Below are 25,746 nucleotides of genomic sequence, written 5' to 3' on the forward strand. Positions count from 1 at the left end.
GGCTCAGCTGGTAAAGAATCTGCCTGCAATGCAGAAGACCTGGGTTGGAAAGATCCCCTGGAGAAGGGAAAGGCTACCCACTCCTGTATTCTGGCCTGAAGAATTCCATTGACTATAGTTCATGGGCTCACAAAGTCAAACACGACTGAGCGACTTTCACTTTCAGGTTTCATTTTAAGATGGTCATTCAGTCTGCCATTTAAATGATATTGTGAGACATATAACAAGGAAAACAAATTTCGAAGGCATAGTCCCTATCTGCACTTACTACTATCCATTGCTCTTGTTTAGATTCTCCTTCCTTTTGTTACTTCCTGCTTTCATATACTGCTACTGTTCTCATCCACTATTCCTTTTTAATCTAGATTACTCCTCCTTGGATGAAAGGAAGGAGCCAAAGATGAGGGAGAAAATTAAGATGAAAGAGAAAGCTATTCATTGATTGGAGAAGACCTTGGAAGAAATGAATTCAGCACACACTGACTGATTAGCTTAGGAGAGGGAATGATGCATTTCTTCCAACATCCACCTCTTTACCTTCTTACTCTTGTTATTTCTTTCTCTAGATCCACAAAGCATTATCCTCACAGCAGCTCACCAGTAACTCTGGGGTTCAAATTAGCTGTAACTTACCTTTTGGTAGCATCCTATACCTAGTCTGCAGAATCTTAAACATTCACAATTTCAAAACAAGCTCTAATGGTTGATATCCCTGGAAATAAATTGACTACTCCAATAAGAACCTGCATATAGAAATAAATATTTTACAAAAAATTACTTGTTAGCACTTGAGAAGTAAATACAAGGTAAAGCAATAAATGGACCATTTCAAGCTGTCCTTTCTTGTAGGCATTGCTGTACACATTTCATCAGAGTTCCTTAACAAAATTCAGTATTCTTTTTTTGGAGTATGTGTGTGTGTTCTGTGTTTCTATTATATGGTACTCTATATGACTTCTATGACTGCAACACATTGAATGCATTTTAACTTATTAAAGGGAATTCACAGGAAAACAACTTTACCCATACCCTCTAACACTCAAGTAACAACTTCATGACCAGATGAAAAGATGCTTCCTCTTTCTTACACTTCAGAAGCAATGCAGGGATGATTTCTAATTTGCCCCCTCTGCCACAGCCATATGCTCTGAAATGCAAGCTAGAGGGGCAGATGTATAATCTGGGAAAAGATCCAAATTCATGACCTCCTTGGAGCTAAGGGTATTGTGCGTGTGATATCAGCCCTGGAAGCTATATCCAGAAATTCTAATTCATAGAAACAAAGGATGAAATGGCATAGAAAAAGAAAAAGTCGACTAATTTATTTATCCATGACAGATAACTAGCCCTATATCTGTTCTACTAAAGCTGACCAAGCTAGTATTTTCATTCCAGAGAACTAATGCGGTATCTGTAATCCTAGTAGACTCCAACAGCAAAGACAGCTGATGTAATCCACATTCTCACATCATTCCTTTGCCCAATCTCAGCTCCTATTCTATGGTAACACGAGTCTTGCATAAATGATAAATTGCACAAAAATTCTTAAAAAGTATGAGAATTTCTGAACTTCAGAAAGAGAAAAACCAAAGAGCATTTGGTGCAAAAAGGAGAATATGTGGAAGGATAGCATTTGCTGGAATGAACAGGACTGGTTTTGATTTATTTTAGTATCTAAAGGATTTATTAAACAGCCTTTTCATAAGATACTCTTTGGGTATGGTTATGACAATGAATTCACTTTGAAGAGTGTTCTAGGAGTTCAGAAAAAAAAAAAAAAATCTAATTAGCATCTGATCCATGGCCCACATAGGTAGTGTCAACAAGTAGTCAGATAAGACTCTTCTTCCCTACTTCACACACATGATAATCTGCTAAAATCTTCTTTGTAAACTCTATTTGATTTCTTCCAACTAATCATTATAATAATCTCTAGACAGTGTAATAAACCATAGCTTGTAATTTCAAGCTTCCCTGGTAACTCAGCTGGTAAAGAATCTGGCTGCAATGTGGGAGACCTGGATTCGATCCCTGGGTTGGGAAGACCTCCTGGAGAAGGGGACAGCTACCCACTCCAGTATTCTAGCCTGGAGAATCCATGGACTGTACAGTCCACGGGGTCACAAAGAGTCAGACACAACTGAGCGACTTTTACTTGTAATTACAAATATAACCAGAATTTTTTATTACATGGTTTCTTATGAAGTCAATTTTCCATTTCAAACTTTCTCAGCATATTAGGGACAGCATTCTCAACTTTGTTCCTATGTTGTGTGGGTTTCCATATATTTCTAAAGAGTATTTTGTCAAAAGTAATGTAGATCCAGGGAGATAAACCCATATCTGGTGAGCATGTGTTCTAACCTGCATTGAGCCCAGTTGTTTATTTGAACTTAGCCATTTACAAAGGATAACCATTCATTCATTCAGCAATTATCAGACTTGAGATGTCTGTTTCCAGCTATGTATTAATTCTCAAAATCCCGATAATAAAACGAAATAGATCCTGGATAAATTTTAAAAGAGTATTCATTCAAATGCATTGCTTAGCTCATAGGAAATTAAAAGAAATTCTGAAGCAAAGTACCCTCAAAAGGACCTACAACCTTAGTAGAAGGGGGACTAAGAAACTTCAGTCCTCAAATACAGTTTCCTCAGCAAACAGAATTCAAGAAAATGTCTCTTAACTCTGACTCTAGAAAGGGAAATAACAATGAAAAAAAAATCATTAACTCTGAGAATTTCAACCACAAAACTGTCCTCTCGGAGGTATTTAATCAAGCATATTTTCTCCCAATTAAATAAGCTGTCGGCCAAGAAATTAAACAAAAATGGTTCCAGGTTAGTCATTCTTGCTTCAAAGGAAGCAAATCTAAATATTCTATGGAGAAAAGTACAATCAAATCTGGCTCCCCCAAATGTTCACACATTAAATCCAACCAAATGTGACATCCCAGGGAAATTATGAAGAAAGTCACCATGGATGGAATCAGCAGAAACATGAAACATGAAATTCTAACACTGGAATTAGAAGACAGATCTGGAGAAATTACTCAGAGAGGAAATTCAGAATCAAGGAGACAGAAAAGCATGAAAGATGTCAAAGAGATATGACTAAAGAGTGAGGTCTAACAACACCTAATAAGAGCTGTACTGGGGGACAGGAGTGTTAACACAATTTCCCGAGGGAATGGAAAACATTAATATACAACCATAGGCGACACATCATACATGAAGAAAGATAATATTGAGTTGGGCAAAAAATTCATTTGAGTTTTTCCGTAAGATGTGACAGGAAACCGAATAAACTTTTTGGCCAACACAATATAAAGAAACTTACAGCAAGACCTAGACTGTAGTGAAAGTGCATATCAAAGACAGAGAGAATTTAAAATTATCCAGAGAACAGACTGACAATTGGTACAGAGAGGCCAAATAGACCAACAGAGGACTTTTCATGGGAAAAGCCAGAAGACAGCAGAAAAAGCATCTTTGGTGTGCTACCAGCTTAACATTGTACACTCGGCAAAACTAGTTGCCAAGAACAAGATGTTCTCTGATAAACAATATGCAGTGTAATCAACAGACCATCATTAGAGGAATGTCTGAAGAACATACTTATGAAAGGAGGAAAATGACCCCAGAAGGAAGATCTGAGATATAAGAAAGAATGATCAAATAAATTTATTATACACCCATAAGTTTGAATAAATAAGTACAGAAAACATTAAAATTAGTATATAATCTGTGGGATCAAAAAATAAGAAAAAATGGAACACAGTATAGAAATTAGGAGGGGTAAAGACTGATTCTGGGAGGGATTGGGGGCAGGAGGAGAAGGGGACGACAGAGAATGAGGTGGCTGGATGGCATCACCGATTCGATGGACATGAGTTTGAGTGAACTCCGGGAGTTGGTGATGGACAGAGAGGCCTGGCATGCTGTGAGTCATGGGGTCGCAAAGAGTCGGATACGACTGAGCGACTGAACTGACTGAACTGAAACATTCAGAAAACTAAGATCATGGCATCTGGTCCCATCACTTCATGGGAAATAGATGGAGAAACAGTGGAAACAGTGTCAGACTTTATTTTTGGGGGCTCCAAAATCACTGCAGATGCTGATTTCAGCCATGAAATTAAAAGACGCTTACTCCTTGGAAGGAAAGTTATGACCAACCTAGATAGCATATTAAAAAGCAGAGACATTACTTTGCCAACAAAGGTCTGTCTAGTCAAGGCTATGGTTTTTCCAGTGGTCGTGTGTGGATGTGAGAGTTGGACTGTGAAGAAAGCTGAGTGCCGAAGAATTGATGCTTTTGAACTGTGGTGTTGGAGAAGACTCTTGAGAGTCCCTTGGACTGCAGGGAGATCCAACCAGTCCATTCTAGAGGAGATCAGTCCTAGGTGTTCATTGGAAGGACTGATGCTAAAGCTGAAACTCCAATACTTTGGCCACCAAATGCAAAGAGTTGACTTACTGGAAAAGACTCTGATGCTGGGAGGGATTGGGGGCAGGAGGAGAAGGGGATGACAGAGAATGAGATGGCTGGATGCATCACCGATTCGTTGGAGGTGAGTTTGAGTGAACTCTGGGAGTTGGTGATGGACAGGGAGGCCTGGCGTGCTGTGATTCATGGGGTCACAAAGCGTCGGACACGACTGAGTGACTGAAGTGAACTGAAGGAGAATGAAAGTAAAAGTTCCTTGTGTTGTTTAGAAAAAGGATTAAGTATGAATTAATTTCAGATTTTGTTAAGTATATTTGATAAAAGTGAAATATATAATCTTCGAATTTATATAAGAAAAAACTGGATTTAAAGACAAAAAGAAATAGGAATTTATCATAAGAGGATAAGAAGTGGCTTGTGTATAAAATAAGGTGAAATGAAAGTCGCTCAGTCATGTCTGACTCTTTGTTACCCCGTGGACTGTAGCCTGCCAGGTTCCTCTGTCCATGGGATTCTCCAGGCAAGAATACTGGAGTGGCTAGCTGCTCCCTTCTCCAGGGTATCTTCCCAATCCAGGGATAGAACCCAGGTCTCCCACATTACAGGCAGATTCTTTACCATCTGAGCCACAAAAGAAGTCCATAAAATAGGATGATAACAAAAATCTAAATATGTTAGTAATCTCAATACATGTAAATGTGCCAAATTTTCAGTTACAATTCAGACTGTCAGGCCGAACACAGCAACAACAATAAAATTAAGACACAAACATAAAACATAAATACAAGGAGAGTTTGAAAGTAAAAATACGCAAAAAAAAAATAAATAAAACAAGAAAAAGACTAAGCAAATGCTGAATATTGCTCCTGGGCTGGGGCCCAAGGGCTCGCCGTGTCTGGAGCTCTTGTTCCATAGGTGCAAGAGATAGACAATAGGTTAAATACACATACACACATGCAGAGACTACAGACTGTGATAAGGACTATCAGGAAGTGAACAGAGTAAGTGACACAAACTGACTTATTTTGTCTGCTTTAGATGGGGTGGTCAGGTAAGGTATTTTTGAAAAAAGAATACTTGACCTAAGAACTGAATCAGAAGGAATCAGCCACATGAAGGTTTGGAAGATCATTCTGAACAGAGGGAAGGTATGTGCAAAGGGCTCCCAAAGAGAAAAAGTGGTGGGGCAAAGTCAGCAAGGTAGGCAGGAAGATGAGGCCGGGCCTTGGAGGGGTCACAGTAAGAAATGAAGATCATTTTCTGTTAATGATGGGAAGCCATGAGAGGGTTTTGAGCATTTGAGGACATTATTTGATTCATGTTTTCCAGATGTCCCTCTGGGTTTTGTGGGTACAATGGAAACTGTAGAGCGACGAAAAGTTCAGAGGCTACTGAAGGCATGACATGATGGAGGCTTGGGCAAGGATGGGAGAGGAAAGCTCTGGGTTGTATTATGAGACAAACCTGATTTCCTGGTGGATTTATGGGATAGGTAAACAAAGGTGACCCAAGAAGGCTGACTCTGCATTTGGAAAACTTTCCTTGCTCACAAAGAAGGGTGTCATTGTATCCGTTATGTTTCCTTCTCAGATGAAGATGGCCTGATACAGGAATGCATCAAAATGTAACCCAAGTTAAACTCGATGGAGACAGTTCATAGCAAGAAATAGCTGACAATTTGGACCATTCTTTGCTAAGGGAGCCGACAGAGGATGACAAAGGATGAGATTGTTGGATGGTATCACCAATTCAATGGACATGAGTTTGAGCAAGCTCCGGGAGTTGGTTAATGACAGGGAAGCCTGGCATGCTTCAGTCCATGGGGTTGCAGAGTTGGACACGACTAATCACCTGAACTGAACTGAAAGGGCCTTCAACCAGAATTGAAGGCATTGGTCCATGGACAGGAAATGGGGACCAGAGTGTATTACAAAGCCCCAAACCTCAGAATTTGGAGGCACATATCACAAACTATCAAACTAAGATTTTCTGAGCTTTGCAAAAAATAATAATGATGAAGACTCTGTACATGCTGATGGAAACTTACAAAATTCATCACTGTCTTCCAAACTTCAGCAATCTCTGTCACTCGACTTCAGGATATTTTGCCATTTTCACATATCATTTTATATGTTATTTCCTTACTAATATTCTTTGAAATCTCATTTATTAATATCCATTTATATAGATGCACACTTTAAAAAAACAAAAAGTGTTTGTTCATATAAATCACTTGAGATAGTTCATGAACCACTAGGTCACTAATCCAAACCAAAAGTAACATTTTCTCTGAGGTCTGTTAGAATAACAACTTCACTCCAGTATTCTTGGGCTTCCCTGGTGGCTCAGACGGTAAAGAACCCACTTGCAATGTGGGAGACCTGGGTTCAATCCCTGGGTTGGGAAGATCCCCTGGAGGAGGGCATGCCAACCCACTCCAGTATTCTTGCCTGGAGAATCCCCGTGAACAGAGGAGCCTGGTGGGCTGCAGTCCACTGGGTCGCAAAGAGTCGGACACAACTGAGCAACTAAGCACAGCACAGTACAACAAGTAAAAAGCCTTCATAACCAATTTAACACCAACATTTTAAAATACCTCTAACAAAATTCCTGATGGCAATATCATGATATTTTACAAAACTATCAGCCTTTTTCCTTCCTTCTTTGCAGTTGTAGTTTTCCTGGTTGAAAAGGCAGGCACATTTTAAAAATCTGATTGGTTAATAAAAGGGTTTTTATTCAAAAGGTAACTCTGAACAGCTTTGTTCTGTTTTGATGGGGTGGAATATGTAAGTTGTTTTCTATAGATGTGTGGTTTCTAATTATCAATAGAGTGAGAATGAATTTGCATTTGCTTATTTTAGCTAGAAGGAGTAATCTAGGTTGCTTTTTCTTTTTAATTTTTACATATTCATCATGAGCCCTCTTTATAATTCAGCTTTTATTGGACACAGTTGGGCACCATGAATCTCTCAAAAAAAAAAAAAAAGAAACTTTTTGTACCTAGCATGAAGTGGATGCCTTACTGAATCAATCTCAAAGACTAAGTTCCTGCCCTCTAGGATACCAAAAATTGACAGGGGAGGTTCAGTTCAGTTCAGTCGCTCAGTCGTGTCCGACTCTCTGTGACCCCATGTTTAACACTCCCTAAATATGTTTTTCATTGGCACATCTTCCCACAACCCATAAATGAGGTATCTCATGGTTAGGTCTCTCTCTGGTCCCTTCCTCCTGAAATACTTTTGGGCCCCAAATAGATCCCAGTGTGACTGTGGGATTCAGCCCTCTCATTTCCTTCCCAGAAACTATCCCTTTTCCTGTGGTTCTTCTGTGCATATTCTGTGCCAGCGTTCATGCTAAATCACCTCATTTATACAACATTTCAATGATTAGATTCAGCATGTAAAATTTCAGAATGTAGATAACAAAATTCTCCCATCTATATGAGGAAAAGGTAAGACTTGGGATTATTAATGGTCTAAGGAAGTCATGACTATTGATCAAAGGAGATTGAGAAGCAGCCTGTGGGATTCCTTGGGGACTAACTGGCTCCGGAGCAGAAGCGTGCGCTAGGGCAGGAAAGGGTGAGAGAAATTCAAAAGTATAAAGGCAGAGCCCAAAGACACCTGAAGTTCAACAAGGCTAGATACCAGAGGAGACCCCAGTCTGAAGAAGTTTGGGAGGGTTGCTCAGGGAGGTAGGCCTTCAAAGAGTTCCACTGGGGTTTAGAGATGTGAAAGGACAAGATCTGATCTGATAGCATGGTGAGTAGCTCTGTGAATTGGGAACAAGCGTGATGAGGCTGATAGGGTGGAACGGAGGGTGATGGTGGCATGAGACAGACTGCAAGGGCAGGTCAAGACAAGGGATAGAGGACATGCTATGATTTGTTAAAGGTATTGAATGAAATGTATCCCTGCCTAAATACAGGAGCATATGAATGTTTTTTAAGTAGGCAAAAACTTTCTTGAAATATACACGTCTTCTAATGCTTCCCTCTCCCTAACCAGTATTCATTTATGAAATTCATATGTGTATATACAGACACAACTTATCGAATCTAAAGTAATACCAACATTATCAAAGCCAATATATTCTAAATACTTTTTCACCATTACTTTGCAATGTCATATCTCTGTGCATGTAAGCTCAGTTGTGTCTGACTCGTTCAACCCCATGGACTGGAGCACACCAGAATCCTCTGTTCATGGGATTTCCCAGGCAAGAATAATGGAGTGGGTAGCCATTTCCTCCTCCAGGGGATCTTCTTGACCCAGAGATTGAACCCATGTCTCCTCCATTGCAGGTGGATTTTTTACCACTCATCAAACATTAAAAAAAAAAAATTAGGCTTTGAGATATTTTATGTTATTCAACACAAATAGGGTACCTGTTATGTAAGCTGTTATGTAAGGGCTGACTTTCAGATGTCTCAGGTTCAATTTTAAATTTGTCCTTTGAATATCATATGTTGGCTAATTTTTTAGGTGAGAAACTTTCAGAATTAAAAGCATTGCCAGAACTACTAAAAATCCATTCACTTAACACTGGCACCTAGATTATCCATAAAAGTTTAAAATAAAAGGTCTTACAAACAGGGAGCTGTAACCCCTTTCAGTCATTGGAATCAGGGTTTCTCCGTTTTCTCTCTCCACACAGATTTACATGTAACATACCTTTCTTAGAAGAGTGGTGTTAAATTCCGGTCTCAGTGTAAACCTTTCTGAAATAATTATATAGAAACAGAAAAGCTTTCTAGCCCCTGTCAAATCTACTCTGGATAAAGGACTGTCATCATTTATAGTGTCCAACAATGTTACTGAAATAGTTTCACTGCAAAAACTTTACTTAAAACATCCTAAAGCTAAATACAAAGGAAAGAGAACAGAATTGGTGCTCTTAACATAAACGTAACTTAACGTTTATACTTCTAATGTTTTCAAGAGTGTGATTTCTTTTTACCCATAACACATCCAAGTCTACACAATAATAGTCTGACTGATGATGGCATCGCTGTGTAATTTTTAAGTCTCTTGTTGTTTCCTGTGGCTCCTACTGTTGTTCCTCTCCAGTTGCAGAGTAAGTGCAAAGTTGGGTACAGAGAGCTCAGCCTACAGTAAAGTTCTGATGTCAAACATTTAACTTATGTTTATCAACCATTTGATATTACATGTAGTCCTTTAATAATATTTTTCACTGCAGATGCTTACTCTGGCATTAGAAACCCTATTAGAATTCTCAGTTCCAAACCACTGTTTTCCAAATATACAAGATCAATATTCCTCATGGAAGGTGAAGTTTGAGAGTTCAGTCACATTTGAAGGACTTGGCATACATAGAACAGGCTCTTTATCTAAAATAATTTTTAATTTGTTCAAAAAGTTAAAACTTAAGAAATGATAGATTTTATAAATCAATGCACACTTAAACATAGTAAATTTTATCTTCAAAGATAAACTGTCAAGTTCTGAATTATGAGAAAGAAAGGATAATAAAGATTTTTACTGCTGAGAATTTCATAATGTAAATATCAATATATAAAGGGTTAGGGTAAAAAATATGTACCAAGTACACCATATCAACGAATGTCTACTAGAGCTCAGAATAATTTGTCTTGTATATTCATATTTAGGGGAAAATAAATAGAACACCATAATACAAATATAAAGTATAATGAATATAAACTATAAACAGATACAAACTGTGTGCAAAGTCTGCAATAAACTTTGAAAAAAATACGGACATTTTGTATACAGAAGCTTATTCATTCTGGTAGGTTTCAGTGAGAGAAAATGAAAAGGAAAAAAAGACTAGTGCTGTGCTAAATTATTCTATCTTTATGTTATCCATGCAGGTTTGGGGAAATTTTGAGGATTTTAATGATAGTTCAGGTTATTAAATCAGGCAAAACTGGTATCAGTGACATCTGAATTCACAAAGCAAGAGTTTGCAGAAGAGAAGTCAATAGGTCTGACCACCTGGGCCTTTGCGGGGCGGTGATGTTTCCCTCTCTAGGTAACATTCTTTAAAATAAGCTGGTTGTACTAGACATATATAATGATCCACTTAGTCTTGTCTTTCTATAATTTCACCATAAATATAGAATTGAGAATATAACTGCAAAAGGTAAGAACATTTTAGTTCAGGGAAAAATCACAGCTATTTTGTAAGTTAACTCTTGACTGCAGTATGTGCGTGTGTATGTATATTGTTATATAGTTTCCCATCCAATTTTGTTTCAGTGACTTAAACACATCCCAACACGGGCTACCTATTATTTATAGTGTTTCTTATATTCTTGGGCAGCCTATTGAACAACTCTATAATGCAACTGTGTACAGACTTTGACGTCATCAAGGAAATTGAGACTGTTAACATCTTTAATTCTTTGCCCCTCTACCTAAACATTTATCTATAACACGTGTCCTTGCTACTTTCCCCACAATCTTGGCTCATCTTCTGCAAAGCCAACGGCTATAAAACTACAGTCATTCTTATCCATTTAACCATTTCCTCTTTCTTTATTCTCTTACAAATGTCTCTTTCTTCTCAGTATACAAACTTGGTCCAGTGTTTCTCATTAATGGCATGAAATGGAACAATAATGACAATTTTTTCTCTAGATACACCTTTCTCTTTTCTTTTAATATTAAACTTCTAGAAAGATCAGCTGTGCTTATTTCTACCTCCCATTTCTCATTTCATTTTGATCTGGCTATCCTGTCTCCTGTCCAGCAGAAGTGATTACCCATGGTCATTTCTCAGTCTCCAAACCTAGTAAAATGTAAGCATCTTCTCAAAATTGTAACCTTGGGACCATTTCTTCTTGGAAAATCTTTATCTTCTCATCCTTCAAGATAAGATCTCTTTACAAGAAATAATACATCTAGGTTACCAGTGAGTCTAAATTGGCCCCAGACTTTTTTTCTGTTTACCAAAGAGTGAAAACGGATTCTGTTGGCAAAGGCAGAGAGCCATCTAAATAAACCAGGTGCATCACTCCTGCCATCTTTAGTCACTTTCCAAGGTGTGAGTCTTTTGGTCATCTATTTCCTTCCTGTGCTGTCACCTTACACCACTCTGTTCATCTGTGACTCACCATCCAACTCTCTCCTCCATCCCAAACTCCTTCATCTTGTCTTCTTGAGTCTCCACTATCCTTACATGGTTGACAAAATGCTGTTCACTTCTAACCTTTTCTCTGAAAATTCCTCTGCCTTTTGTTGTTTAGTTGCTAAGTTGTATCCAACTCTTTGTGACCCCATAGAGGGCAGCCCACAAGGCTTCCCTATCCTTTACCACCTCCTGGAGTTTGCTCAAACACAAGTCCATGATGCCATACAACCACCTCATCCTCTGCCGCCCTCTTCTCCTCCTGCCCTCAATCTTTCCCCACATCAGGATGTTTTCCAATGAGTTAGATCTTCGCATCAGGTTGTCAAAGTATTGGAGCTTTAGCTTCAGCATTTGTCCTTCAATGAATATTCAGGGTTGATCTTCTTTAGGATTGACTGGTTTGATCTCCTTGCAGTCCAATGGATTCTCAAAAGTCTTTTCTAGCACCACAATTCAAAGGCATTAATTCTTTGGCATTTAGCCTTCTTTATGGTCCAACTCTCACATTTGTACATGACTACTGGAAAAACCACAGCTTTGACTATATGGACCTTTCTAGGCAAAGTGATATCTCTGCTTTTTAATATGCCATCTATGTTTGTCATAACTTTTCTTCCAAGGAGTGAGTGTCTTTTAATTTCACGGCTGCAATCACTGTCTGCAGTGATTTTTGTCACCTACAAATTGGCACTTACCAAGAGAATTGACAACAATTGAACAACAAAGGCATTTGCCATCTGCCTCTATGGAGACTGAATCCCATGCTGCTATAGCTGTTGACCTTCAACAATTCCTGAGAGAGTTCAGGGTGGACTGAGGCACTCTGTGCTCCAGGGATCTGGTGGGACAGATCTTTAGATGGTTGGATGTTTTTAGGCTCAATCCTTGCCGCTCCTCATATTTCAGTTCAGTTCAGTTCAGTCGCTCATATTTAGAGAAGCACTAAATCCTTTCATGGTGACAGCAGATCCTCATGACTAACTGAAAACTTCTGTAAAATGAGTGCTTCATGGCATTGAACTCCCCTTCACCAAAACCTTATGTATTGACTTCCCCCCACTGCCACTTTGGGACAGTCTCTCAGATCTATCTGAGATGCTGCCTCCCGGGCTGTAGTCCTCATTTTACCCCAGATAAAACTTAACTAGCAACTCTTAAGTTGTACATCTTTTTTTATAGTCGACATTTTGGAGCCCAAGAAAATAAAATCTGTACTGTTTCCACTTTTCCCCCATGGGAATACCCCTGCCTTTTCTAGCTTTCCACTAAGAATTCTGCTTCTCCTGCAGGCCTTATTTGCAATTGTTCTTTCTCACTCATATTATACAAGTCAGGGCTGGGAAGAGACTCACTGTCTCCTTATTTCTTGTTCACATTTTCAGGTACATTTTCCCTCTACCCTTATACAACATCCTGTCTCCTTGGGAGCTCATGCATCCTGCTTTGTTTCCCTCTACTCTTCTTATCATTCTCCCCATCACTTTCACTCTCTCATCATTAATACATGGACACTGGCACAGAGCCTATGGGTTCCCTCTCTGTCTACTCTATTTACATCTTATCACTGTTATCAAAAGTACTTGCCTTAGGAAACCACTGGTCCAAAGAGGATAAGAGACACAGGAAGTAAACCTGGACTTGAACTACAGATTGGAGGCAAACCCAGTCACACACTTCTGAGACCTGTAACTCCCAGTCCACCTGAAGATACATGATGAAGAAATAAATGTTTACTGTTGGTTTCATGGGCTTCCCTTGTGACTCAGCTTGTAAAGAATCTGCCTGCAGTGCAGGAGACCTGGGTGTGATTCCTGGGTTGGGAAGATCCCCTGGAGAAGGGATAGGCTACCCACTCCAGTATTCTTGGGCTTCCCTTGTGGCTCAGCTGGTATTACATAGCATGGTTGTAGCAACAACTGACTGACACATTGAGAATCTCATTGGAACCTCTTTCTCAGTTTGACTAAAAACAAAACAAATACCAAAAACAAACAAACAAACAAAAATAATCAGAATTTGAGGTTTGATTCTCTAAATATTTCTTACTATTCTTTCCTCAATTTAATCACTTAACTTTATACCCACATCATCTCTTATCTGGACTACTGCAATGGTCTCCTAACTATTCTTGCCTCCCCTCTTTTTAAAGATCCTTTCAAGTCCCCACAACCAACAGAGTGATATCATTATACTATAAAACTGACCACTCCCCTTCTTTAATCTATTTAGATTCTCTGAGCCTGCAGCTCAGTTTTCATTCCAATCCCAAAGAAAGGCAATGCCAAAGAATGCTCAAACTATTGCACAATCGCACTCATCTCACACGCTAGTAAAGTAACGCTCAAAATTCTCCAAGCCAGGCTTCAGCAATATGTGAACCGTGAACTCCCAGATGTCCAAGCTGGTTTTAGAAGAGGCAGAGGAACCAGAGATCAAATTGCCAACATCCTCTGGATCATGGAAAAAGCAAGCGAGTTCCAGAAAAACATCTATTTCTTCTTTATTGACTATGCCAAAGCCTTTGACTGTGTGGATCACAATAAACTGTGGAAAATTCTGAAAGAGATGGGAATACCAGACCACCTGACTTGCCTCTTGAGAAACCTGTATGCAGGTCAGGAATCTACAGTTAGACCTGGACATGGAATAACAGACTGGTTCCAAATAGGAAAAGGAGTATGTCAAGGCTGTATATTGTCACCCTGCTTATTTAACTTCTACGCAGATTACATCATGAGGAACGCTGGGCTGGAAGAAGCACAAACTGAAATTAAGATTACTGGGAGAAATATCAATAACCTCAGATATGCAGATGACACCACCCTTATGGCAGAAAGTGAAGAGGAACTCAAAGGCCTCTTGATGAAAGTGAAAGAGGAGAGTGAAAAGGTTGGCTTGAAGCTCAACATTCAGAAACAAAGATAATGGCATCTGGTCCCATCACTTCATGGGAAATAGATGGAAAAACAGTGGAAACAGTGACAGACTTTATTTTTTGGGGCTCCAAAATCACTGTGGATGGTGGTTGCAGGCATGAAGTTAAAAGATGCTTACCCCTTGGAAGGAAAGTTATGACCAACCTAGATAGCATATTAAAAAGCAGAGACATTACTTTGCCAACCAAGGTCCATCTAGTAAAGGCTATGGTTTTTCCAGTGGTCATGTGTGGATGTGAGAGTTGGACTGTGAAGAAAGCTGAGCACCGAAGAATTGATGCTTTTGAACTGTGGTGTTGGAGAAGACTCTTGAGAGTCCCTTGGACTGCAAGGAGATCCAACCAGTCCATCCTAAATGAGATCAATCCTGGGTGTTCATTGGAAGGACTGATGCTGAAGCTGAAACTGCAATACTTTGGCCACCTCATGCGACGAGTTGACTCACTGGAAAAGACTCTGATGCTGGGAGGGATTGGAGGCAGGAGGAGAAGGGGACAGCAGAGGATGAGATGGCTGGATGGCATCATTGACTCGATGCATATGAGTTTGAGTGAACTCCGGGATGGAGAGGGAGGCCTGGCATGCTGCAGTTCATGCAGTCACAAAGAGTAGGACACAACTGAGCAACTGAACTGAACTGAACTGAGCCTGCAGTATTAAATTCACATTTTTCCATTTGGTAGGAGTTCCCTGTGATCTAATCTCTGCTAGCTTCCTTAACCTCCTAGCTTGTCCCTCTCCCCTCTGTACTCCTGCCATGCTAAACCGCTTACAGTTTCTTGAGCACACCATGATGTTTTAGGTTTTCGTAACCTTCCATGTGCCTGAAACGTGTTAGTTCACTGATTTTTTCTATTCCCCAACCTTCTATTTATCTTCCGGATCTTATTAGGAAAGCAGTTCTTTCCTGACACATGTCACTTTGTATCTCCAGCACACAACAGAATACCTGTTACAGAGTGGGTGTTTAAAAAACATGAGTGGAACAGAAATAATTTTGAAATGTGATTTGTGAAAAAAAAAAAGCAGTCTCTATTTACTCATGAAATAAAGAAACGCGCGCACACACACACCATATTCAAATGGTAAATCATCTATCTCATGATATATTTCTTTCTAATTTGCTTTGATTCACTGAATTTCAGAGATAAACCACTAACATTTTGCAATATAGGAGATACAGGATTGCTCCATAATCAAGTTTCCATAGAAAAAAAATCCTAGATGCTATCATTAATATCCTTAATGATAACATCCTATATCCCATGGAAAGCTGACACATGTAGGAAATATACGCATTTCTTGTATCTAAAGCTATAGTTATCCAATATAACATGTGACAAAAGCTAAGAAATAAACACTCCAAATAACCATGCAATATTACCTTAACCAACTGCTGAGGAAAGAAAGATAGTTCAAGTCCACTGCCCACTTACTCCAAGATTTTATTTCCTCATCAACAATAGCAATGAAAAGTAATAAAAAAAAACAGTAATTCAATTAGAAGACTCAAACATGAAAAATGACCACGGTTGGTGTTCCAAAATTTAAATGCATATTTTAACTTAGATATTCAATAAAAATATGAAATACTAAGACTCAACATAATTTATGGAACGTCATTTAATAGCCCACTACTCTTATATTAAAGTGACTATCCAGTCATGTTATGTTTTATCTGTTCTTTCACAAAGATCCAGCAATTTCTTTAGCTATATTCGAATATTCTATATTTGAACTTTACACATAACGCATTTAAAGCAGAATGTATGATCTGTCAAGTTAGCAACTTGCATATTAAGCCTTCAGCCTTTGCTATAAGATATATCACATACACATTTGCTATAAATTATGCATAATGCATGTACATCACATGCATATTTTCTCTCACACATCTCTTCACTTGGCCCACGCATTCACATGTACACATGCATGCAGAAAAAAGAATGCACAAATTATCAAGATTATATGTTATTCTGCTCAATGAATTCCCATAGAGAAGCTATACCTGTTGTGTTCCTAGTTCAGCTGGTTGACATTACAAAAGGTAAAGTAAGGATTTATAGGGATCTTGACGTGTATGTCATGCCTTCCAACTAGACTGTGTCTTACTCCTGTATTCTTCACAGTTCTTGAGATGGTGAGGTGTTAGGCATACGCTGGTGGAAAATAAAATGGCCAATGCATGGCATCTACCACACCATATCTGGATTTATATTTTAACCCCAAGAGTTACCAACTGGAAGAACAAGGCCTTATGTCTTGAGCTTCAGCTTCTTCAACAGCAATGTGTGTACCAACTGTCCTTAGTGGTTGCAAGGCATCTCATCTGGAAATATTTCCCCTAGATTGTTAATGAATACTTGCTTATTAATTGATAAACTCAGCTCAGAAAAGGTCTGCACTTGCTGCCAACCATTACTTTTACAGACTTGCCTGTTTTACAGCTATATAGACAGGTGTTTGAGACTATAAGAAATTAAAATAGAAATAGGAAAGCTTTTTAGTCCATTTTGCTAATTAATATGTCAAAGCTCATAAAGAAGGACTCATCGGCTTTCTTCAGCACTGCATCATCTTAAAGAGCTGGGTCAGCAAGGATCTCTGCAGACAGTCAATACGTATTAAAACTGTTCTAAGCAGTAAATCAAAACAAAATAATATGAAGGCACAGTTTAAAAAAAGTAAAATTTATAAGCTCTTTCTATCTGAATGCTGAGGAGCACTAAACTATTGGTTTCAGTGTCAGTTCAGTAAATTGGGCAAATAAAGGATTCCTTCTCAGACATACTGTCCAAGTCTGTGTATAGCCAAAATCAAAGCACATTTTTTTTTAAAGCTATAACAAATTTGATGTCATTTTCTCTGGATTCTAATGTTCCCTCGGAATGTTTGTCATTAAAAAAATGGCTTTATTATTTAAAATACACATTTTGCTGAAGTTATAGCCCTCCCCACATTGCTAGGACTTGAGTTTTGTCAGAATTAAATCAGTGAGACAGTTAAGGGAAAAGGTGAAAGACAGCTTTTTGGTTTTCTGAGACTCTCTAAAAATTATGACATTTTTCTTAAGGGAACCAAACAAAAAGCATTTTTTTTCCTAAATTCTCTGAGTAAGTCTCACCATCCCACAAGTATTAATGCCTCTCATATGCAGAGGAGGATCTCATAAGATTATAAACAGGAGTACCAGCCTGCCATTTTCCTTGGCAAGGTGTGAGATGCAATGCACTGCCAGGGGAAAGCCCCTGAGGCGGATGATTAGAGAGGTCTCAAGAATACTGGATTGATTCCAGAAGAGGTGAGGGAATACTATATTTTGGGCCAAAAATTTTAGAAAGGTTTATCTTACCTAAGACTTTGATTTGATCTGAGCTCTGAGGGATCAACCATTTAAAAAATAAGCCAAGGAAAGGGTGCCAAAAATACTGTCACAAACTTGGGAGGTACCCAAGCCAGGCCAACAGATGGAACTTGGCACAAAATGGCTCTCTACCCACTAAGTAGCTGACTCAGAAGAAATTTTAACTCAGATGAATTTATTAAAATGTTGAATATCATCCCAAATAAGAGGATGGATGATAGATTTAGGTCAGCACATACAATTTAATTTAACTTCCTGATGGTCTTGGACAGTATGAAAGCTGTCCACATTTCTATAATTAAAAAGAGACAGAGGGAGAGATGTTCTTTCTTCTTAGTAAAAGAGACACTACTTTGTCACCCGAAAATTCTGGAGGAAGGATTAGGAGAAGGGAAAGATGAAACAAAAAGCTGACATTGTCAAGATAAGTGTAAATGATTAGGCAACATTATACATTACAATCCAAACTGGCAACTTGCTTAGTAGTCTAGACTGTAGCTGATGGAGAATACAGCTCTGTATTAGGGGAATGTTAAAAATGACAGAAAGAAGTTGCCAGAATCAAAAGGACCCTTAATTCTCTTTCACTGTTGTTACTGCTGCTACGACCAGGGCCTCATAGAAAATGGTCTACCCAAGTGCAGCCGATGAAGAGAGCTGCCCTTTATGGGAGGGATGAATTCTTGAGGATTACTATAATTCAAGACTTTAGTAGCATCTTTTTCTTTAAGACTGCTTTTTGTTCTCTCAGTACTGACTCTAACGTTTTATACAGTGCTCTCATTTAATGGAACTCTACAGTACACAATTTTAGGTGATTGGTTAGCTCTCTTTATTGTGTTTAATCATATGCCACTTTGGATTCAAAATTATCAAGTTTCTGGTTGTTTTCAGCATTTACCCTGGTTCCACAGAGAACCAATGAAAGAATTGATGATGCTGTGATAGGATAAAAAAGTACTTAAACTATAAGAATAGTGAATATTGTAATAATAGCTCATCAGTAATGAAAATCTTCTTTAAAACAGTTTGCTTCGTGGGATATAAAGATCATTAGTAATATTTCTATTACCAGCTAAAATAAAGCTGCCATGTGAAGCTCATAATTAATCTGACTGAGAGTTTTAAAATTATCCCATTTTTTGCCATTTTCTTTCAATTTGGAAGATTATTTCATGGTTAGAGTACTTCTTTACTAATATCTTTATTTCATACTACATAAAAATATACCATTAAATTTACTTAAAATACTATAGCAATGTACTCAGATAATGTTTGCATTTAAAAATAGTGACAATAATTTTTAGCTACTGCTGCTGCTGCTGCTTAAGTCACTTCAGTCGTGTCCAACTCTGTGTGACCCCATAGACGGCAGCCCACCAGGCTCCCCCGTCCCTGGGATTCTCCAGGCAAGAAAACTGGAGTGGGTTGCCATTTCCTTCTCCAATGTGTGAAAGTGAAAAGTGAAAGTGAAGTCGCTCATTTAGCTACTAGCTAACAGTAATTTGTTTGGAAACAAAGTAAGATTAGAATAACATCTGATTTCCTGGAAAAAGGCAGAACATTTATTATTTAGTTGTTTTCAAAAATCAAGTTGATAAACATTCTTTTATAAATGCTTCCTCTTCTTACATTGAAGTGCATCTCAGTTCATAGAAGAGTTTAAATCTTCAAGAATTAATATGTGTAAGAGAACTAAGGACAAGTAGTTGTTTAGTTGCTAAGTTGTATCTGGCTCTCTGCGACCCCATGGACTGTTGCCTGCCAGGCTCCTCTGTCCATGGGAATTCCCAGGCAAGAATACTGGAGTGGGTTGACATTTCCTTCTTCAGGGAATCTTCCCAACCCAGGGATCGAAACTGCATCTCCTGCATTGGCAGACGGATTCTTTATCACTGAGCCACCAGGGAAGCCCAAGGACAAGTAGTAACAGGCATTTAAGATGAACAAAATGTAGACCATCATTGGGAGTTCCTTGGTCATGGGAACTTCCGTCTGAGACTCCTAAAAATATTTCCCGTGGTAGAGAATTTAATGGACAAATATGATGGGAACAAGCAGTATGTGACAATTTATCTCGCCTAAAGAAATCTTTTCTTTCACAGTGATCTAACCTCTCAGGCTCTTCATTAGAAGGGGAAGAAAAGAAAACGTCTAACAGTTGCAAACCAGCCCTTTCCTGCTGTTATCACTAGTGAATATAGAGAAAGAAGAAAAGGGAAAAAAAATCATAATCTTGCCCTGGAACATGATGGAAGTAATGAGGCATCAAGGCCACTTACTGCTGAGAACATAATTGGCCCATAAACACAGGAGATACTTGGTGATGGGAACAACTTCTTTGTTTCAGAAATGAATGAAGGGATGCCAACACATCATAACCCTCCTGTTGTTTAGCGCGATATTTCTAAGGGTAAAATGGATACTATCCCCACAAATAATGCACCCTTATAGGAAAGGGATTACTGCTGTACTTACTAGCTTAAAGTGTTTTCAAATAATGTGAATAAATGATGCTGAAGGAAGTGCAAAGGAATAGAAGGTAGGTCACTTGGCAATGAAGGGAAAGCTTGGATTTGAGACCTGAAGGTATCTCACAGAAAATACAGAAAGAGCCTGAAGACCCTCAGAGATCCTTATGGACCTGCTAGGGCACCCCCAGGGAGCTCACACATGAACCAAAAGAAAGAGAATACAATCATCTCAGGCCCAACCCCATTTGATGACAGGCAGAAAGATGATTCCTTTTTGAGAAGGAAGAAATGGCCACATTTTCCTTATTCTAGAATGTCTTTGTCCTGCTATTTAATGTGATAGTCATCACAGAAAAAAAAATTCAAACTTTCTTGGGTTTTCTTCGTAATTTTTTGGGGACTGCAAGTGTTCAGCTGGTGTATAGGTTAAAGATTTTTGGTTTTATAATTATTTTTTGGAAACCTTTCTTCCTTCTTAAACATCTGAGTCAGCATACATTATGCTACTATTGAGACAGCCAAGCAATAATTCATCTTTGTGGAAGTCAGAGACCTATCATGTATTAATGAGCAAGCCTTTCAGTGACAAGTGGATGGAAACAGGTTCCAACCACTACTCGAACACAGCCAGAGATTTCCAGGAAGGAGAATATAAAGTCAGTGACAAGGAATTTCTTACCCAATTTGTGTCCAGCCAATGAATGGACTTTGCTTTCATCTGGCACTGCAAAGAAATAAAAGAGACGAGGATCAGACCGGCTTGTAAATCAGCCAGTTTTCGAACAATAAATTAATACAGATTCGTAATAAGTGAAATCTTTTACTGGCAAAGATTTGAGAAAAAAGTTTACCCAGCCTGCCTGGGGGATCTCATTTCTATTGGTAGGTATTTTAAAGACAGTTATGAAGAAATATATGTTCATTAAATCTTTTGTGAATAGAATTTCACTCTTTTGAATTGTTTTAATATTTTCACTTATTTTAACTGGACTGTTGTTTCTGTAGCCACAAAAACAGAAATTAAACTCAAGGATCTGGAGCTATATAATATATACTAAGACTCTTTGAGCATAACAGCAAAATATACGTTCAATCCCCAAGGACTGAATTTCTGTATTTGGTCCAAATGGAGCAAAAGGGAGCAAATTTACAATTCCTTCTGAAAAAATGTATTAAAAAATAAATATAACATGAAACAATGGCATTCAAAAGATAAGATCTTCATCAGGCAACAGAGGACAGTGACTCTCTAGAGATGGAAAGCAAGCAGGGTGATTCCTACAATTGCTCCAGTTTACTGTCTCGAGAAAGTCTTCAGGTTGTGGTGTAGGAAGGGGAACAGAGGCAGAGCCCAGAAATATACCAGTCTGAGGATGTGAAGCTGGAAATCCAGGGAAAACCAGGACAGACAGAGTTTAGGTCAGATAATTAGAGAGAAGAGAGGTATACAGAATTCTTTCTGAGATCTACAGAGGATCCCTGCAGGTATTTAATTAATTGCTAATGATCACATGATGTGAGGAAACTACCAACACCTGGGTGAGGACTACCCTGAAGGGGAAAGAACACGGTACCTGCAGTTCTCATAAGGCTGGGAATAAAGTTCCCCTTCCCAATACCCAGAGTGAAAAACTTCATCATTTAGGGGCATCCATTAGAATAGGAAGAAGGATATTGCTTCAGCAGGGAGGAAAAATGTAAGTGAACACAGCTTTCATGAAATGGATATGATTTTGAAAGACACAAATTACCAAAGCTTATATAGGAAGAGATAACCTAATAGCTCCATAGCTTGTTGGTTTTTTTTTTTTTTTTAATGGATTTGCAGTTAAAACTTTCTGAGAAACAAACCTCTAGACCCAGATGACTGCCTAGATGAATTCAACCAAAAATTTAGGAAGAAACACTACCAACTCTACAGAAATTCTTTCAGAAAATTCAGAGGAGGGAACATTTCCTAACTCATTGTGAGGCTGGCATTACCCTGATAGTAATATCAAGCAAAGGAAGTCTATGAAAGCTACTAACCAGTATCTCTCATGAATATAGAATCAAAGTGTTCTTAATCCTTAAGAAACTCTGCATGGATTATCACCTCAATATTCAACAACAGCCATTCAATATTCACCACGTGTCATAGTCTACATTAGTCTGTGAAACTCTGGTGGCTCAAGGGTAGATGCAAAGCACGGGGGAATTTGCTAACAGAAAGATCTCATTCATTTCCCCAAACATTTGATTGGTCTCAGAGTAATAGGCCTCTCCTTCCTTTACCTGTAAACATTCAGTCTATTTCACTGATCCAGTCACTACATAAAAATTTTCATAAATCTTCCCACACCCACCTAGCCTTCTTTTCCTAAGCATTTCTTTATTTTCTAGATAAAAATATTACATGTTCGTGATTACCCTGGTATTAACTTGCTTAAAAATCGTGTTAGACTTTGTGCTTCCAGTAGGAGATTCCAATCCCTATGTATCAGGCTCCAACTGTGGGCCAAATTCTGTCTTACCCAGTTCTGAAAAAACTTACAGTGGAATCTATTGTATAAATGGAAAAAATAGTGGAAAAGAAGAATGATGATTAATAAAAAAATGCTACTAGTAGTTAATATTTAGCACTTATGGTATACAAGTTCTACCCTCTACCTTTTATATCTGTTAATTCATTTAATGCTCACAGTAACCTGTGACGATGGTTGTTACTATATTTACAGATAAAGAAACTGAGGCACACCTCATAAGTGGAGGAGCCAAGGCTTAAATAAGGCACTTTTAATCACTCTACAACCCGGGTTCAATCCCTGGGTCGGGAAGATCCCCTGGAGAAGGAAATGGTAACCCACTCCAGTATTCTTGCCTGGAAAATCCCATGGATGGAGAAGCCTGGTAGGCTACAGTCCACGGGGTCGCAAAGAGTCGGACATGACTGAGCGACTGAACGAAACAGAACAGATTCACTCTACTATACTTTTGATGAATCATAGAAGAGTTATATTTTTCAAATTGTTGACAATATGAATTAAACGTAAGAAAAGCCCTGACAAACATTCTTATGTTAGAATACCATTACCTTTTCAATTAGAATACATCTTATGAATAGAAACTTTCTATTGTGATCAATATTAACAGTGTTAGCTATAATTTTGTTTAACATGTTTAGAATTCTACAGTTTTAGTGGATTCAAGCTAAAATAATTCATTTCCATTATACAGATGAGAAATCATCTGAGATAAAAATCTTGGCTTATTATTTTAATATATTTATTAAATTTATTAACAAATGTAAAACCAGAGCTTCATGGGTAAATTTATTTTACCTATCTGTGCCTCAGTCTCATCATCTATAAAATGAGGATGATACTGTTTTCCAGGTACGCTTAGAGTGAACATTATATATTGTAAGTTTATGCAAAATATGTAGACGATCACACGTGCTTAGTCGCTCACTCTGTCATGTCTGACTCTTTGCGACCCCATGGACTGTAGGCCACCACGCTCTTCTGTCCATGGGGATTCTCCAGGCAAGAATACTGGAGAGGGTTGCCATGCCCTTCTCCAGGGGATCTTCCCAACTCAGGGATCGAAGCCAGGTATCCCGCACTGCAGGCAGATTCCTTACTATCTGAGCTATGAGGGCAGCCCATAGTAGCTGCTTAATAAACATTAGTTGTTAAATCATCAGTAACTCGATGGACATGAGTTTGAGTGAACTCCGGGAGTTGGTGATGGATAGGGAGGCCTGGCGTGCTGCGATTCATGGGGTCGCAGAGAGTCATACGACTGAGCGACTGAACTGAACTGAACGATAAACTGAATAGAAAAATTTACATAATAATGTAATAACATGTAATGTAATGTAATAACATGTAATGTTATGTAATAACATGAAAGCTTATAATGGGACAAATGTGACTTAAATTCCAGATTTACCAGGCAAGTTAATAAGTTCCTTTAAACTTCAGTTTCTCAATGTGAAAAATAATATAAAACACTACACAAAGAGTTGTGAAAACTGAGTGAAAGACATTTACCAAATCACTTAGCACAGTTCCAGGTATGCATTTCTCAATAAGTGAATACTTTTGATAAATGGAAACTGTGAGAGTGGGAAGGATGGTGAATTTGATGATGCCGGTGGTGTTTATGACTTAATCTGCCTAGGATTATAAAGGAAAAGACAGTGCACAGGATATTTTCAGTTGCTATCTCATGGATAATCCAACACTCACAACAGGTTTTACCTTTCAGTTTACCTGGCTCTTAGTTTACTTTGTAGTAGAAGAAAGGCAAAAGACATATGGTATTCATACTATATATACAGCTTCATTTTGTGCAGTTATTCTTAAAAAGAAATTCACACAAGGGTAGGATCTTATTTTTTGTTTTTATCTTTTTTTAACAGCCATAAATTGTACAATTAAATCTAAGCCACTGCAAGTTCCCCAGCCATGTTAGGCTGAACATGATAACTTTTTGGCTGAATACCATCTACTATTTTTAGTAGGAATAGTTATTATTTTAATTGACAATTTGAAATTCTTTAGAACACTAACAAACTATTTCAAAAAACAGTGTAGAACATCCAAATGGGTGATAGGCATAAAAATTAGGGGTCTTTCTCCAAATATTCACTGACACAGATGTCTATCTTTAGGACAGAAGATAAATGAATAAACATAATAGAAAATGGAGGGAACTGTAATGACTTAATTAATAGAATACATTTTATTTAAAAGGTTAAATTGGGAACAATCATCTTTTATGCACATGCTTAGTGCTGGGAAGTGATTTAAATAACAGTAGCAAATGAGAAAATGAGGTAAAATTACATACACCACCAAGCTTTTTTTTTTAAATGACAAGTGTTATAATTAATACTCAACTTCCTTTATCACTCACACCACCTTAAAACTACTATAAAGTTCTCTCTCAGAGCTGGAGCTTAAGTCTAGTCATTTCTTGCATATTATTTAGATAGCATAGCAATGGGAACAAAATTAGTTGCAATATTAATATGACAGGTATGTCATTTTAAACAAAGAGCTTATTTACCAGAGGCTGAAAATGAGTGAGCCTGGTGGCGGAAAAGTCTTCCATTCCAAAATGGCAAGTTAGGTACCAAAAGTACCAAGGAAGAGGGTGGCGATGGAACAGGTGCCAAAATTTCTTGTTCTTGTTCTAACGATAGCTTGCTTTCTCTTCCTCCCTTTCCCTCTCTTTCCCTACCTCTCCTTCTCCCTTCTCCTCACTCAGCCTCCCTTCCTCCCTCTCCTCTTCCTTTCTTCCTTCCTTGAAGTTTTTAGAGCATATAACGCTCCCTCTCTTATCCTTCACTTTTACTCAAGGACTGGTACTATTTGCTCTTGATGACTCTAAAGGGTTACTATAGTAGTTGAAGAAGTA

At 38.3% G+C, this 25,746-nt stretch overlaps 1 protein-coding gene across 1 annotated transcript in view; it reads right to left on the reverse strand.

The window, feature by feature from the left end:
* Positions 1 to 25,746, reverse strand: part of PARD3B (par-3 family cell polarity regulator beta) — a 1,186,757-nt gene that overhangs the window by 385,097 nt on the left and 775,914 nt on the right. The window contains exon 16 of the mRNA XM_055396969.2: positions 21,020 to 21,064. Coding sequence (XP_055252944.2) covers positions 21,020 to 21,064 — 45 coding nt within the window. The remainder of the gene's footprint in view (positions 1 to 21,019; positions 21,065 to 25,746) is intronic.

Source organism: Moschus berezovskii, chromosome 2, assembly GCF_049115385.1.
Source record: "Moschus berezovskii isolate FMDL1 chromosome 2, NW_MosBer_1.0, whole genome shotgun sequence".
Taxonomy (NCBI): domain Eukaryota; kingdom Metazoa; phylum Chordata; class Mammalia; order Artiodactyla; family Moschidae; genus Moschus; species Moschus berezovskii.